The following is a 17932-nucleotide window of genomic DNA, read 5'->3' on the forward strand; positions in this document are numbered from 1 at the left end:
ACCAAGGAAGGAAATCTAGCTTTTAAATAATAGACTGAATAATTTGTTATAGCAGAGAGAGACTTCAAGTCAAGAAAATGAACTCAAGAACCTCCATTCTAGCTGTCAGCGCATCCCTCTGACGCTTGCTGACAAAGCCCTGAATCCCATCAGCAGGGAACATGGACCCTGGTTACTGCCTCCCTTTATTGTCTTTTGGCAGCACCGTGAGGTAGATTACAAAGTTTCCAATCCTCCTGAGTACCTCAAGCCTGTAAAAATTCAACCTACCCCATAGGATCATACTGTCACTAGCACAGAATTTCACAGTTTAATTTAAATGCACTGGGGAGGCCTGGTTAAGCTAGCCAGTGAAGCTGAACATATTTTGAAGATACTCCTTTGTCCATTCTTGCAGAAACTGGAAATCACGTAGCAAGAGAGGAAAAGCTGCTCTGGAGAAACGAGTCAGACCCCTGTCATTGCCAAAAACTCTCACATGACATCTTAATTGTCACTTGAACCAATCAAGTTTGTTTTGCAGAATGAAGTTCAACAGGTGCTAATAAGCAAAACTATGAATGCGTCATCCACCTGCAAAAGGAACTTGTACATTAGTGTTGTACAGAAGAAACTTTTATCTGATTACAGCAGACAAATGAATACTTAGGATCTTGATCTGTTCTTGACATTCTTCACACGTAAAACAGAAATAACATTTTCCTTGCCTCAGCAGAGAGAGAAAGAGGGAAGCAGCTGAAGGGACTGCTGAAGGTAAGTATTTTGAAGCTTCGTTGTACTTTAGAAATAACTACCATATAAAGGGCCTCACAGATTCACTCCATTTATTTACAATAAACAACTCTTAGAATATTTCTTGATAGGAAATATTATCTATTCATTCTGCTATACACACCTGAAGAGGCAGATATTCTATAGAAATGGTGAACCTTAACAAAAATCCTTTTGTAACGGATGAGAACTCTCACAAAAACAACTGAAGACAAAGACTTTCATATGGGTGAAACTTTCAATTTGTTCATTACCTTAAGGTCAAAACTAGTTCTGTTTAACACATGCAGCACAGAATCAGTTATATTACCTTTCCATAGTTCTTGTGCTTTTTGGAAAAAACTGGACAGTCACTACTTGTTCTTCTCCAGGAAAAAGGAAAAGGTCCTCAGGTTTAACAGCAAAGGAACTGTCTTGATCTGATGTCTGAAAGCAGGCAAGGGCAAAAGGGAGGGTTAGTTACCTATTTTAAGGGATTAAACACTTCTACAATATGTATACATACATTTGCATACATACAATACAATTTGGTTGTGCACCTGTGGTACATGCAATTCACACAATTTCAATACACCGGGAGTCTTTGATGCTTTATCAATTAGCACCCAGTATCATCATTAATGTGACATTTGTGATAGGGGTCACAGATCCTATTTCCATGGCCTCTGATCTTAGAAATGACGGGCTGACTAATCTCTTTTTGTAAAATGGAACCAACTGCTCCTTCTGTTGAATTTGAAATGCAAGTTTCAAATGTGGTTAGTTATATTCCAGTCTGGAACCATACTTTCTATGCATTCTCAAAAAGGTCAAGTAAAGACACTGCATATCTGAAAAGAACTCACTTTGAGTTGGCAAGATGTATGCTAAACCCTAATGCAGTTTTGTTAGAAAATACAGATGTTTCCCAATGCTAATATTCATCTTTGCCTTAAGCAGGCTTTACCAGCTAACTAACACCTGCTGTGCAGCACAGGCCTCACTACTTTTACATGTAACAAATATTTTAGTTAAAATTTAGTAAAAATCATAAAGGTATGTTTGTTATAACAATTAAAACTGAAGCTGAGCAAAAGAACACCCATACACTTTTTCCAAAAAAGTAAGCTAATCTCTTTGCCATCTTTCATTCCCTATATGTAAACTTGCAAATCAGACCACAGAGCTGAGCTGAAGTCCCAAGGCTCACCTCTAGCTTCAGTACCATATGAACAGCACAAAAATCATGATTTCAAAAGGGAAAAGCCAACCTACCTTAACTTTCAAATGTACACTAATGTTTCCAGCATTTACCAATGGCAGCTGCTGCTTGACTGTTGAACCCACACTAGTAGACAGATGTATTTTCTGCAAAAACCTTGTATATATATATATATAAATATATATACACACACATAATAAAACCAAACAGTACAAAAGCAGGACGCTAGGAAAGGCAAACTGTTCTTGAAATACAGTTTGTAAACACACACAAACCTCTAAGTCCTTTGGAATATGTATCCTTGCTGTTCCAGCTCTTGCTCTGAGAAAAATACTTTTAATCACAGTGCTAGGTCCTGGACTATCCACTTCCACATCCACTCTTGCCAGGAAATCCTCTGTTGGACCCAAGGAATCTAGGAACAATTTCATGAGTAGCAAAAGTAAGCAAGTCTGCCAACAGCAAAGGCCATTCCTATGGATGCATGTCTCACTTCAGCTACTCTTCAATATTAACACATTCATGGGGTGATAACAGCTCTCCCATTACTCCTGCAACACTTTTTTTCCTCTTTTAAATAAAGTCTCACAGGACCTTTTTGTCATGTGTGACCTTTTTACCTTTTTGTCATGTGTGACTGAAATTGTCACTAATGCAAATAAAAACCCATCTTATCACACCAGCCAAACTAGTTGGTGTACATATTATTTTCTATTCAGAAAGTCAGAACAACTCAGAGGTTTCTTCAAATTTACTACCTATTTTGCAATTAATGTAATGTTTTCTTAAGTGATGGTTTAATTCCCTCATTAAAAAGAGTTAACACAAATTCCAGGCATCTTGCAGTACAAACTTTGTACAGCTTCATACTTAAGTAAAAATGTTTCTGGTGATATATAAAGGATTGAGACATAATAAAGACATTCTGCCTCCTACAGTTACTAAAAATTAATATGATACCTGAAATATTAGCACACACAAACAAAACATGGTTTCAAGTTTGCAGCCTGTTCCTGCAATTCTAACACATATATACATTAAAAGTCAAATCTGTTTCAGCTGAAATGAAAATCGAGTTACTTTACCTGAAGAAGAAATTTGTTTCTTAGGTGCATGGAACAGAACCCAAACTGTTAAAGCTTCAGGATCCTGAAAAATAAATTGGTTGACTCACCTTATGGAAGGGAGAAAATTATTGAGAGGAGAAAACAAAATGCCCACAAAACCTAAACATGCAAAAGGTGTGCTGCCCAAAAATCATTACTGTGAACTGGAATATTCAGCACTGTCATTTCAGACAGCAAGTAAAAAGAAGAATCGACCAACTGCAAACTACTCACCTGCCCATCACAGCTTGCATGGATCACATGATTTACAACTGATGGAGCTGCTGTATGAGAAGCTGCATCCATTTGTTCATTAGAAGTATTAACAGGTTCCTTGGAAAAGGTGAAGCACCTCCAGGCTACTGCATTCTGTCAAAAAAAAAAAGTATTACAAGTATTTAATCTCTTATTGTCAGCAACAGCAATGCTGACAAAGCTGAGAAATGTAAGACAAGTTTTGAATGATCCAAGCAGTTCGGGGAAAAAAAATCAAAAATTAGGCTGTGGTTTTGGTAAGTATGTGATAGTCCAGCAAACCCTCTAAAAGCAGTAGGAAATCCTTTTGCAGCAAAAAGGGACAAGCAGAGTCTGGTTAGCTTAGGCTTTCAAGAAGTTTGGCTGTTGAAGACCAAACATCACTAGTCCCCAAGACAACCTGATCCACCTTAACCTAAGGCCAGTCCTTTCTTCTTCCCCTGCATAAGGAAACAAGGCCAGCTAACCCCATAGCACAAATCAGCAATCCCCCAGCCTAGCCAAAACACGAAAACTGCATTGCCAGAGATGCAGAGGACCACACTGTAACCTCTCAGACAGGCCATTATGTAGTGGGAGACAAAGCAGATACAGAGAAAAGTCCTGCTCTTGCTCCTGCAGAGGAAGAGGTAATATGTTAAACTTGCTAGCAGCAAGCTTGGCTGCTTGTTTCAACAGTCAGCTGTTCAATTTGAACAGTGGAATATGTCTTCAGCTGCTCCAAGAGGGAAGCTTCCAGCTTCCTCAGCTTCTCAAAGGGAAGGCTTAGGCAACACAACCCTTCTCCTAACTGCTGCCCTGTGCTATCAAAGCAAGCAACAGAGGCAGAATCCCATGGCTAAGCTACAGAAAGTCCACAACAGACATGAAACAAAACACCACACACCTATCCTAAAAGCATTTTTGTTGGTACCATTACAACAGAATCAAATTACCACCCTACAAAAACTATTTATTTCATGACTAACAAAAGAAGACTTCTTGGGAAGTCTTACTTTGAATGTCCAAGATATATTTCTTAATGATATGTAACAAAGTGTTTGGATACTAAAATTCAGTATCACAAGGGCAGAATCTCACAGCAAGCTACAGAAAGTCAACAGCAGACATGAAACAAAACACCACACACCTATCCTAAAAGCATTTTTGTTGGTACCATTACAACAGAATCAAATTACCACCCTACAAAAACTATTTATTTCATGACTAACAAAAGAAGACTTCTTGGGAAGTCTTACTTTGAATGTCCAAGATATATTTCTTAATGATATGTAACAAAGTGTTTGGATACTAAAATTCAGTATCACAAGATGTTAACTCACACACAGAAGTTTACTGTACTTACTGCGTTAATAATAAGTCTAATTGGCATAAAAGCATGGGTTTTGTTGATGAGTTTTAGGGGAAGAGCCTTCAAACTGCCAAAAGGCAAGTCACCAAAATCCAGGCAATCTCCTTTTCCTGATTCCACCTGGTTTTAAAACAAAGCAGAACTTAGAAGAAAAGAAAACCTTCCAAACACACTACAATACAACAAAAGTACCAGGAAAGAAAGGATGTTACTCACATATTCCACCCTCTTAACCCCATATCCACATATAATGCAAACCTCCTACCAGGGGTAGGAGGAGTCTAAGAATCTTGTTTTCTTTAATATTAGAAGGGGTTACAGCCAACTGGCTATCTCTCGTGAATTTTACCTCAATTAATTAGCCAATCTTAGTGCAATGTTTATTTACCAAAATGCAGCATACAATCAAGTTATTTTGGATAATTCAAACTAAAAGTAAGTTTAAACCGTGATTATTGCTAGCAAACACATAATTAGCCCAAAGCAAGTTAAAAGATCATCATAAATGGAAAAAAAAAAGTCAGCTGTGGCTGATGACTGAAAATGTTATGAACTGCGTTACAGACTACCAGGTAATTTGTTCAGGCACCTCCAGAAGTATCATGAAGCCTTTTTATGCCTGTCCATACTCTTAAATCTAGAACTATATGAAGCCAGATTTAATTATTAATGCCACACTCTCTCCTTCTTGGTTGCTCTTCATGATAAGACATAAGACAAAAGCACTTTACACATGCAGTTTTAATTTTTAATTAGTCCAAAATAATAAAATATTCTCTATAATCATAAACAAGCTAGAGGTAGTGAGAAACCAAGACAAAGCCTACTTGATGTAAAAAATGAAGAAATCCTTACAATTGGAAATAAATGCTTTTTGTTACATTAAATGCCCAATCCAACACAGCAGATACCTAGTAAGCATCAGATGTTTAAGGTCTAAACAATGAAAAAGTAATGCTCAGTCTTTTAAAAATGAAAAAGTAATTTTTAACTTATTCTTTCCACACAGAATCCTTCATTTCCAGCCAGCTGCTTTTGCACAGCTGGAACTTCCCAGAGAGACAACACAGGTCTCAAAAATTGTCTTCTATTCCCACTCAAAACAGATGAAATTCCAGGTTTCTTTGAGGAGCAACCTTGCAATCCTATTATTTTCCAGTGCCATTAAATTACTCATAAAATTGCAACAACAAAAGACCAACAATAAGCAGCAACTTACTTCTAAATTAGGATTTTCAGCCACTGCTGTCAGAACTACCCTGCTTGCCAAAGCTTCTGACTGAACGATCGTCTCGGCATCTGCAGAAACTGGCCAAGATGAAACATTGAGGATACACTGGAAGATCCCCGAACGGGAAGGTAAGAAAAGTATTTTCAGGTCGTTGGTAGAGTAGGGTCCTACAATGGTTTTGTTCTTGAAAACCAGACATTGATATTTCATAGGATCCATCTGAAAAACAAAATACCTGTCATTTGCAAACAGGCCTTTTACCAGAAGATATTTCCTTTCCAAATACCACATTTATCTGGTACCACTGCTTAACACAGACATTTTGTATATATTTCTCCTCCATTTAATTAATACATCTTCATATCCATGGCCCATTTGCATCCTGCTCAACTGCAGGCCTTTTCTTTTAATTTAAACAGACAAGTCAGCCTGAAAATTGCTGAGGTTTCTTTCTACCATCTAGTGAAAGATTGACACTGGGAAAATTATTAAGTAAAACCCTGATTTTTGAGAGAGAAAACCAGTGTATCTCAAAGTTGACTGAAAAAACATTGGTTTTAATCACACTGTGCAAACAATAGCATATATTTATTAATGGAAACAACTGTAAAGCAATTTCATTTTAAAAAATCACCTCTTGATCCAACAGAATCGCTGGTTACAGGAGCTGCTCTATGAAGCTGATAGAAAATTATGCAACAAATCCTTATTCTTATATAGACACACACACATATATATACATACACACGAGCACACAGAATGATGGCCTGATATTCTTTTCAGAAAATTATGCAACAAATCTTTGTTCTCATATACACACACACACACACATATATATACACACGCACACAGAATGATGGCCTGATATTCTTTTAAGAGGAAGCATTCTAAGAAAACAAGATCAAAACCAGAAATCATACCCCTGGAAAGACACATGCTATATCTGCTGGAAGAATATACCTGAGGGATGTGATCAGGATTTCTAAGAATTCTAAGATACAATATTTAAAGCAAATAATTGTCTGCTATTCCTCAGTAATATGGACCAAATAAAAACAGCATGAACCATATTTTAAAAAGGAAAAAAGCAACACTTCATACAATCTACAGCTGAACTGAACTGTGGACAACACTGTTTCAACAGATTAGCTAGAAAAAGAGCACTATACCCAAAACTAGTAGGAACAGAAATAACATCTAACTGAAGTTACCAGGTATCAAACTGCCAGAACCTCAGAGTATCCTATGTTTGTTCTGTTGTTATATTCCTCTCTACTAAGTGTATTCATCAACTAAAGAAATTAAACGCTTCTGATGGACCTTGAATCTAACTCATTCTCAAGTTCTCAAGATATTTTACTTCTGGAACTGTTAGTATGATAATAGAATTATGTAATACTTAATAAAATTGAAGTGCAAGACAGCTAGTGTATGGCCTACAAGCTACCCACAACCCACAGAACAACCCCTCTAGCTTGAAGTCTGCTCCAAATATTTCTCATTTTCCATCACTCAAGATCTCCCGATTTCAATAAAAAGAGGAGCAAACTGCCAAAAATGTTTTCTCAGTAACAGTCCTCAGCATGGATGCTTTCTGGTCTAGGGCTGACTTTTCTTGCATACACAAAGGTGGGAATGAATAACCCATAAACTCAAACCTTCCACATTGCATGCACACAATATAATTCTACAGATCAATCACCTCATGTGACATTTACTTCACAAAGTCTACTTGTTGGAGGAAGTCAGGCGGCCTGGCTAAAGAAAGCAGCATTGCTTTTGTGCATATTAACAATAAAACGGGGAAAAAATCACAGATCTGTAAAGAGGGGCTTGATTTTACTTATGATATCTGTATTGTAATCTTATATATTTAAGATTACAGTATTATTCAGTTTTATGAAAAAAAAAAATCTCTTACCTTTACCCCATTAACTGAAACACTGAGTATTCCAATGTTGACCTGCAACCACCGGTCAGTCGGATTATAAACACTAAGAACTGTCTGTGATGCAATTCCCACACAACAGGCATTAGGGAACTTCAGTTCTTCTGGTACCTTTATATGTCCTTTGGAAGAAAATATGCTCCTGTTAGTTACAAGTACTCAGCACTCAAGCTGCCACCAAATTTATGAACTCATCTGGCAAATGCTTCATTAAGGCAAGGAAATGTTTGACTCCTACAGTTCTCATAAGAATGCTTTCCACAAGCATGAAATTTGAAATTTTGATCATTTCTAATTTACATCTTAAAGTTCTACTGTCACACAAACAAATACTTATGGAAATGGCACATTCCACACAGACCCACAAAGTGTATATATATACACCTGATATAAAACACTCAGTGGTCACAATTTAATCAGCACTAGCCCTGCTCAGAAAATTTTAACATTACTATTACAAAATCTTGTTAGTATAAAAATAGGCAAGGAGTATTTCCCTATTTTAAAATGCACTAAGATCAAGTATTTAAAACAATCAATAAACAAGCTCTAAACTGTCACAGATTCAAATCTTCAACCCCATTAGCTTATCATTTAGGCTGAAAGAATTAGCCTGAAAAAAAAGTACAGCAAGACTGTAGGTTAAAGTAAGTTTTTTAAATTAAATAGTAATTTATGTTGCTTAGGTTTAGAGCTAAGTCTAAATACCAAGAGCAGAAAGGACAGAGAACACTTGGCAGCTTGTCCTTCCCTTCATAACCAACAAACAGTTTCAACCCTCCACGGGATTGAAATTTCTTAGGAGTTTTGGCCTTCACTGACTGCTAATACCAAATTAGGTTGGAAATAAAAATGTCCTCCACCTTCCAGATAAAACACAATGGAATTTCAAGAGCATGACTTGTCTTGCCTAGTTTGAACTGCAGCTAGGATTTCTCATCCTCCTATGAAAGGTTGGTCTAGATCCTTTACATAAACACAAAACTCCTTAATATTGAAGAATGCTGAAATTCTGAGAAATGTTTTTTAAGACCATTAGGGGAACTATAAGAATAGACACTAAATTCAGAGAACAACATTAAACAAGGAACACTAGTAATAGGGTTTGCATAAACAATAACTGCAGTTACACTTAGTACCATCTTAATTTTATTTACTATAAAATAAGCGACATCACTATCACCATTCCTGTCCACAGCTGTATTTCAAACACACTGTAAAAAATCACACTCACCGATACCAGGTGACTTTGATAACTCCCACTCCCTTCCCCCAGCTCCAAGAGGTTGTCCAGTACATGATTTTATATTTAAGATATTATTATTCCATGAAGTACTGTGTGGATTATAAAGTGAAGCTGCACCCAAAAAGCCAGAACCAATATTTGGACCCAAAGGAATTCCTAACATAAGTGGATTCTCAACATGTCCTGCTGCAATACCAGAACAAGGAAGCCCTGCTGGAAGGCCAAAACCTGCAGCGCTGCAGCTGTGAAACTGAGACAGAACTGCATTTCCTGTAGGTTGTTTAGTTCCCAGATGCTGTTGTGCAAATGGAGTTGTTGCAAGACAATGTCCTGTAAGTAAGGTGGGGACAGCAGAAGAAATTGCTTGACTCTCAGAGGTAGTGCCATGGGATTTAACAGTTGATAGATGAACGTGCTGTTCACCAGATGAGTTCTGTTTGCATGGCAAACAGGTGTTTAATGCAGAATAAATGGGTAATACATTCTGAGATGGCAACCCTTGTCTCTGTGCTTTGTTTGTTTGATCCTGACACACTTCTTGTGCATCAACGTTAACAGAAAGGGGCGGAAAGGTGCAGAGTTTACTTGGTAAAGCTGATTTAACACGGTCGAGCTCTTCATGATTTACTGGTACATTTGAAGGATTAAATGGAAGCTGATTTATCCTCAGAAAACCTTCTTTGGCCAGTTCTTGGTCCAGTACATTATGAGGTTTTCTTTGAAGACCAGCAAGTTCATTTTCTCCGTGTCCCTGGTCAATACCAAGTACTGCTTTTTTTCTATTTCTTTGACATGAGTGGTCTTCTTGGTTTTCTTTTCTATGTTCCTGTGGAGGAACTGGGCTGGCCTGAATTATTGTTGTGCTCAGTTCACCAGCATCTTCACCCTAATAAACAAATATAACATGCAGTATTACATATTTTAGAAAAGCAAGAGGGTACATAAGACACAGCTAATTCTGGTACTGCCTGTTCAGGAAACTTTCCTGTCCAATCATTATTGGGACTGCCATCCAATATAAATAATCAAGTTTGTCTTAAGTTTTACTTTTCTATGACTCTTCATCTTGAAAAAGAAAACCTCCAGCTTCAACCTGTCTGCTATCCTTAAGAAACATTCTACTGGGTCTGGCTGAGATGGAGTTGATTTTCTTCACCGCAGTCCCTGTGGTACTGTATTTTTAGATTTGTGTTCAAAACAGCATTGATAACACACCAGACATACTAGCCAGATTAAAAAAAAAAAAAAAAACAAAAAAACCCAAACTGAATGGCCTCTCAATACTAACATAACTGAGGATTTGAGATGCATGAAAATGCACTGATACAAACATTTTCTTTGTGTGCTCACAAAAAGAAATCACTGAAGTCTAGAGACCTGCCATTTTGACAGTTAGGGTATAGCTGGAATGAGCACTCATATTTACACAGACATGCATGTAAGGTAGAAAGATTGTTCAGGTTTTATCTGTTTTTTAAAACTCCTTCCACAATTACACACACTTTGTAAAGGGGGAGACGTAACAGATTCCAGATTCCAAAGAATGCACAAATTCAGATAAAAGATTGCCAATTATTTTAATCAGTGTAAGACTGCAAGTCTGAACACAAATTTCACCCTCAGTGTTCATTCTTTTCTAAACCAGTAAAAACAATCAGAATGACTGTAAGAGGTAGAAAATTATAGTTTCAGTCCTCAAAAAAGGAGTACAAGCTACATTATGTATTCACAAGTATTTCTCCAGGAAAAAACAAGCCAGGAAAATTATTCTCCTAACAGCTAAAGCTGAACAGCAAGGGAGCCTCAGGTATGATGAAGCAATATAGATCCTGCAAAATACAACTGGAATACTGCACCACATTCCAAGAACAGAATGACTTCATGAGAAACTATCGAAAAAAATTAAAAGCAAAAATACATCAACTCAAACTTTTTCAGAAGTTCCTAGTTCTTTGATTGTTTTACTATGTTTGTATTTATGAGCGTGTGCACATTTAGCACAGTTGATACCAAAACTCAAATTTCCAAATAACTCAGAAGCTGGAAAGAAGAATACCTTTCCCCTATGCACAGCATATCCTAAATTGTTTGAAAACCCTTAAGGCTTTTCTAATTTAGAATTACTTTGACCTATAAATTGTGCTTTAGGGGCAAAGGTGAGGTGCTGGTTTTTTCCTTACCCAGTATGTCCCTGGATTACGTATCACTGCTGAGTTCTTATGGGTACTGCCAGGCACAGAGACATAGGTTAACCTGCTCATGCTTGGACTGGAATAAACAGACTGAGGTACCACATTCTCTTTGCAAGGAGATTCCTGACCATGTGATGGGCAAGTGAAGTCCACTTCAGATCTGAAAAAGAGATTCAAAATACGCCAATATTAAAATACATATTTTTAATGCTGCCATCAAAAAATCAATGTTACCTACTACCTATACTATTCTAAAAGTCAACTTAATTAACTGTTCTGTTAAATGCAGTCTGTAGAAATGAGAAATCAGCTCTCAATTAACCTCTGCAAGTTCTGGCTTTGATGCATGTAAAACACATTTTCATTCTCTATAAATCCATGTAAGTAAAGCATAAGAATTCCAAAACTGAACCCAGATGCTAAGGTCACAGAAGCAACACAACTTATTAAAAGAGGTGAATCAATATACTTGTATCTAACTAGATTAAAAAGTCAAATGAAATCATTTAACCTCCCGGGCATCCCACATTAGGCATCCTATTCACTGCTGAGATTCTCTTCATTTCAAATACCTGAAAACACAGGATCTCTCAGCATTTTGCTCAACAAGAAAAGCTAACATGACAACAATTTCTGAAAACACAGGATCTCTCACAGCACTTTGCTCAACAAGAAAAGCTAACATGACAACAATTAAAGTCACTAACAATTTTAAGTGGAACTCCTAAGAGCTATAGAACATGCCTGTAAAAATACATCTTCTCCTGCAAATATTAATTTCTGAGAAATGCCAGGCAACCTGTAATTCTAATAAAACATACAAACACAAACTAGTTAAATACCAAACAATGAATTAAAAGTTAAGTCAGGGAAATCATTTGCCTCATCTTATGAGACTGCACACAACCATCAGCTACTGGCCATGTTTGTGTTTAAGATTACAGAATTAATTTAGTTGCCATCTTATGACACTTACTGTTATGGGAGCTCATTTAAGAAACATTGTTGTTTCAGTTGCTAAGGAAACCTCAAACCCTGGACACAAGTATGTATCAAAATACAAAATAGTCAAAAGCCATACAAATATTTCTACCTACCCTCTCCCACAATAAGCAATGATACAAATCAGAGAATCAGATGGAGCAAAATAATTCTAAGTTTAAAAAAACTCATCTTCATTGGTCTATATCATGTCCAGCTTAGTGTATAATGAAGTCTTAGCCTAATAAAGATCACAGTCAACATTCAAGCTAACACATGATCCATCAACAATCCTCATGAAGCACTAATTCTTGTAACCTGCACCAAGAAATTTACCCTGAAAATGCTGTTCCAGAAGTGTCACTAGGAGAAGAGTGAATCAGAGGTGAAGTTGAAGGTCTGAAGCTACACTGCTCACCCTCCAGATTTAAGTCACTTTCAGGTAGAATGGGTTTATGCTCTGGCAAATAAACAAAATTTAAGCACCATATTTATTTATTGACAGGAAACAAGTTAACTGACAAAAAAAAAGCTTTTTCAACAACTAATCGTATTTATATAGGTTTGCTTACCAGTACTATTCTGGAAAGTTGGGGAGACCTTCTCAAAAGTTACATGTTTTGCATTCCCCCTACGAGGAGTACTGGCATCCTTGTTTCTGTTCTCTGTATTTTGCTTCCTCTCATCATTGTTCAATTTCTGCACGGGCTTGGCTGTTGTAGGATTTACTGAGACATATTTACTAGATTGCTTGGCAGGTTTTAAGCTGCTGAAGGACAGAGTATTTCCTGCACTTCCCTCCACCAAATCATTACACGGTTCAGGAACAGCATTTGCTGTTTGATCTACTGTTTCTCTGTCTTCCCCTATACTACATGCATTAGTGAGACTGCTGCTCCGATAAGCAAGCAGATTTCGCTGTGCCACTTCCATTTTTGCTGCTGAAAGAATTCCATGTGTGTGGGTTTCATTTTCATTAAGTGTCTCTGATCTAATATCAGCATCCATTGACTGTAAATGTTTACTATTTACCAAATCTGACAACTTTTCTGAACATCGAACATTATCTGCAATTACATCTCCGCGGCTGGGAATACCAGACAGCCGAGAAAAATTCTGACTGTCACTTTCTTCATTAAGATAATCAAGCAATTGCTTCTCTATTCCTTGCTGTTTGCTATGTTTATTCATCCAGTCTTCTGCAAAAGCATCCTTATGTTTATCTTTACCCAGTAAAAAGGTATCAGATGTAAGGTTCTGGACAGATGCTTCATATTTCATGACACTCTCATATTCACTTTCACATCTGTTCTCGTCTGTTTTTTTGAGGTATTTTTCCACATCAAACACACTATTTTCCTCATTGCCGGATAATACCTCATTAGCAGAGAGTTCAGCCTCTTTAACAGCTCCAGGAAGGACACGTGTTCTTTTACTTTTATTGGAGAGTGCCATCATCATAGCAGCTAGTTGGGAAGGTTCAGCACTGGAGGAAGCATTAGCAATAGCATTTGCAATTGTGCTGATACTCAAGACAGAGTCAGAATGATTAGACAAGCTATCCTCAAACTTGCCTTTATGAATTCCATCCTACAACAAAACAAAATTAGTTAAGCACCACAGTAAGAAAATTTTTGTTTAGTGTTTTGTTTCGTGTTCGCATTTCAGGATATGGCAATATATCAACATTCATCATGGATGCATGTTTAAACACCTGTCTAGAAGGAACACTGCAACAGACATTCTCATTCTCCTGATTTTTTAAGTCTGCTTCCCAAAGGCTTTTCTAGATCAAATAAGTACTGCCTACTCGGAAGCCTTAGTTCCTGTGAAACTTTTAAAATCCAAAAATGCTTTATTTAGTTCAGTTGAAAGAACTGGGAGTAAAATCCTATCAGGGACAAACAGCAGAGAAACTACCACGACCAAATATACAATAACTTCCAAATTAACTTGAAATCATCTGCCTCTACAGAGAGAAGACACAGCTATTCCTACAGCTTTTTCATACCACGACCAAATATACAATAACTTCCATCTGCCTCTACAGAGAGAAGACACAGCTATTCCTACAGCTTTTTCTATTACTCAAGTCTGATTTCTTCTTTAGTTTTCACATTGGCTATTCTTAGCAAAGGGCACGGAGTAGGTAGACAGTTATGTCCAGAGCCCAGTTTCTTTCTGTGTCAGATGGACAAAGACTCAGGGCCCAGCGAAAACACCTGTCCTCCCGTAGATACGCATGCATGACTTAACAACGTCCTCTTCAAAAGACAGGCAAAGCACAGAGCAGACAGGTACACCATGACTGGACTGAAAACAAGCTGAACTGCCAGGCTCAAAGGCTAGATCAGCAGCACCAAGTCCATCAGGAGGCCAGTCACTCACTGGTGAGTTCGCCAGAGTATCCTGGGGAACAAGACAGGGGCCAGTACTGTTCAACAACTTCATTAATGATGTGGATGACTGGGCAGAGGGCACCTTCATACAAAATTGGGAGGTGTGGCTGATACACCAGAAGAGTCAGCTGTCATTCAGAGGGACCTCAACAGGATGGAAAGATTGGCTGAGAAGTCCAAAGGGAAATGCCCAGACCAGCACTTAAGGAGGAATAACCCAGGGCCCTGCACAGGCTCTGGGCCAACCTGCTGGAAAGCAGCTTGGCAGAAAAGGACTTGAGGGTCCTGGCAGGCAGGAAGTTGACCACAAGCCAGGCAAAGAAGCTCAACACCATCCTCGCCTGCATTAGGAGCGCTGACAGCAGGCTTAGGGAGGTGACACAGGCAGGGAAGGTAGGTATCAAGGACTACCAAACTAACAGGACACTTTTTTCAGACTTGCACCATGCTTATATTCTTAAATTCTATTAAACAAAAAATTTTATTCCAACACTAAAGGTAAGCTGTTTCATTAAAAAAATAGAAGGGGAAGACATAGCTGAAATTCAGAAACTTGATCACAGAACATCAACAGCCTATGAGTCTCTGAAAAACTATGGGCTGACAGACTGAGCAAGTGAAGTGGGAAGAAAAAGGAAAACAAGATGGTGATAGTCAGGTCATAACCTGACTTACTACCACTAATGGATCATGCCATTCTAATGAAACTATCCTAAGAAATAGGGGCACCTACTAGGACTCAAATGATCAATATACAAAGCAGTGAGCGGATGTGAAAGTCAAAATTTAGCCTGATTCAAAGAAACAATAATAATTGTAATAATTTGAATTTTGTTTCAGTTCATAGTTGCACTTTAAAGAAAAATACAAGAGAAATACCTTTGTTTTACTTTTGGTAGCAGCTTCTGTATTAATATTTTCATGTATTCCAGCAGCAGTATCCACCCGATGCCCTGAACCTTCAGAGCTGGTAAAATTTGCAGGGTTTTTTGTTTGTGTTTCTAAGTCATCTAACAACAACATGATAAAAAAAAAAAAAAAGGAATTCATTTACAGTAAGGAAATTGTCTAAAAACCTGCATTCTTGAATATACATGTTCCCTTAATGCCCCATAGAAAAAAAGAGCTGTTCCATAAGTACCTGAAAACACCTCAGACAACTGTGAAATCTCTCGGCCGATGTCAGCTCCTGATGAATCCGATCGCATTAGCAAAGGAACAGGCTGCCTTTTCTTCGGGGACGTAATATAGTAACCAAAAGATGGCTACAAAAATACCCCAGAATACAGCATGAGTAAATTCAAGAATTAACAAAGAGGTTCAATGCACTTCCAAAGCAGTTTTGGCCTGCAGTGCCTGCTCTGTATACCGCTCATACCACTAAGAAATAACACGTGCCTCCTAGCATTGCAAATGCCCAATCTGAACACATACAGTGCACTTCCCATACATACATAAAATAAACTAACAACTGGCATGGCTGAACCCCAGCTAGTGACTACCACACAGTTCTTTGCTCTACTCCCCACCTCCTCCTGACAGAAAGAATTGGAAAGAACAGGCAAACCTCGTGGGCTGAGATCAGAACAGTTTAATACATGACAAAATAATAAATTACAACTATAATACTGGTAATGAAAGGAAGGAGAGGGGAAGAACACCCAAGAGAAACAAGTGGTGCACAACACAATTGCTCACTGGCCACAGACCAATACCCAGACTGTCCCTGAACAGTAATCCATGGCTGCCAGCCAACTCCCTCCAGCTTACAGACTGAGTAGGATGTTCTATGATACAGAATATCCCTTTGGTCAGTTTGGGTCAGCTGCCCTGGTCATGCTCCCTCCCAGCTTCTTGTGCACCTGCTTCACTGGCAGAACATGAGACACTCCCAAGTCCTTGATTTAGAGTAAGCACTACTTAGCAACACCCAAAACATCAGTGTGTTATCAACATTATTCTCATACTAAATCCAAAACACAGCACTGTACTAATTGCTACAAAGAAAACTTAACTCTATCCCAACTGAAACCAGGACACAACTTACTTATACCAGTTATTCAAAATAAAGAAATAAAGTACACTTGCTCACATCATCTCTGCCTGAAGGCATAGTCTGCCACTAAGCCTTGGAATGCTTAGGACAGACTCTAACTCTGCCAGCTCCAAGAATTCCTCATGACAAGTGAATTATACAAGCATGTGTGACTACTTCTTCTCATTGTTCCCCACCTTTTTTTTTTTTTCTGCATGAAACACAGATGAGATCCTGTCTACCAACAGCAGAAGAGAGAAGTGCCAGCTACCCACTAGATGCAAGAAGTATACAAGTGTCAGTAAGTCAGAATCTAGATGATTGCAATTTTACTGAAGTTGGGCACCATCCAGAGAGCACATCAATTATCAACAGCCACTCAGAGATGCCCTCACTGTTTAAATACCCTTGTCTGACCAGCATTTCACTCAACTTTTGGATAATTTGCTGGGACCTCCAACATGCCTCCTGTAGATGGTGTACTTTTCTCCCTCTAAGCCTGCACATAATAAGTTCCTGACCAAAAGGCAAAGATCAACAGTCAACAATAACACCAGCCAGCACTTCACATCAGAAATTCCAGTAGAAAACCAGTCAACCCACACCTGTAACACACAGAATTTCCTTCCTAAATCAATTTGGAAAATTAGATCCAATAAAGAATTGTTTACAAAATAACAAAAGCAGTATTAGCTGTTGTTTGTCTTGTCTTTTCCTTTTTTTCTCAATACTAACATTTAGACACATACCCGTTTCACATCACTGCCTCCACCAAGACATCCAAGAGCTTCGGATCTCTGACCAAAGAACTCCCCCAAAGACAAACGTAAATAGCTGGCATCTTTATGAAGATCAGATGTTCTTGGCAGAATGAAGCTATTAGCAGATCTCCACGAAGTATTTGCTAATTCAGATGCATTTGGACTGCCAACCTTTCCTGCCTGCAGACAAAGAGATTTCAGAAGTTGCAATTTGTAAATAAATTGGAAAACTATTTTGTTTACATCGAGGTCATTAGTTACCTGCATAAGCCTGTGTGCTTTCTCAAATTCTTCCTGGTCTTGTGCAATCATAGCTGCTGCTTCAGCTTAAAACCAAGAGAAAATTTATTAAAATCAGGCAAAAGTTACTAAGTGCCATCATTACTATTTGTCATCATTAAACTCAATTTGATGGAAAGTTATTGCACATACAATTGCAGACCTGAGACAGTCTG

At 38.0% G+C, this 17932-nt stretch overlaps 1 protein-coding gene across 2 annotated transcripts in view; it reads right to left on the reverse strand.

Annotated features, from left to right (window-relative positions):
• The window catches only part of CEP192 (centrosomal protein 192), a 56897-nt gene that overhangs the window by 27271 nt on the left and 11694 nt on the right, over window positions 1–17932 (reverse strand). For both annotated transcript variants that reach the window (XM_039706302.1, XM_039706303.1), the window contains exons 11-26: window positions 17739–17803; window positions 17466–17657; window positions 15823–15946; window positions 15561–15691; window positions 12855–13872; window positions 12619–12742; window positions 11290–11461; window positions 9098–9995; window positions 7837–7985; window positions 5904–6134; window positions 4679–4804; window positions 3313–3447; window positions 3058–3121; window positions 2248–2387; window positions 2026–2118; window positions 1082–1197 (exon numbers count right to left, since the gene is read on the reverse strand). In XM_039706302.1, coding sequence (XP_039562236.1) covers window positions 1082–1197; window positions 2026–2118; window positions 2248–2387; window positions 3058–3121; window positions 3313–3447; window positions 4679–4804; window positions 5904–6134; window positions 7837–7985; window positions 9098–9995; window positions 11290–11461; window positions 12619–12742; window positions 12855–13872; window positions 15561–15691; window positions 15823–15946; window positions 17466–17657; window positions 17739–17803 — 3778 coding nt within the window. The remainder of the gene's footprint in view (window positions 1–1081; window positions 1198–2025; window positions 2119–2247; window positions 2388–3057; window positions 3122–3312; window positions 3448–4678; window positions 4805–5903; window positions 6135–7836; window positions 7986–9097; window positions 9996–11289; window positions 11462–12618; window positions 12743–12854; window positions 13873–15560; window positions 15692–15822; window positions 15947–17465; window positions 17658–17738; window positions 17804–17932) is intronic.

This window comes from Passer montanus, unplaced genomic scaffold (genome assembly GCF_014805655.1).
Source record: "Passer montanus isolate IOZ18808 unplaced genomic scaffold, ASM1480565v1 scaffold19, whole genome shotgun sequence".
NCBI lineage: Eukaryota > Metazoa > Chordata > Aves > Passeriformes > Passeridae > Passer > Passer montanus.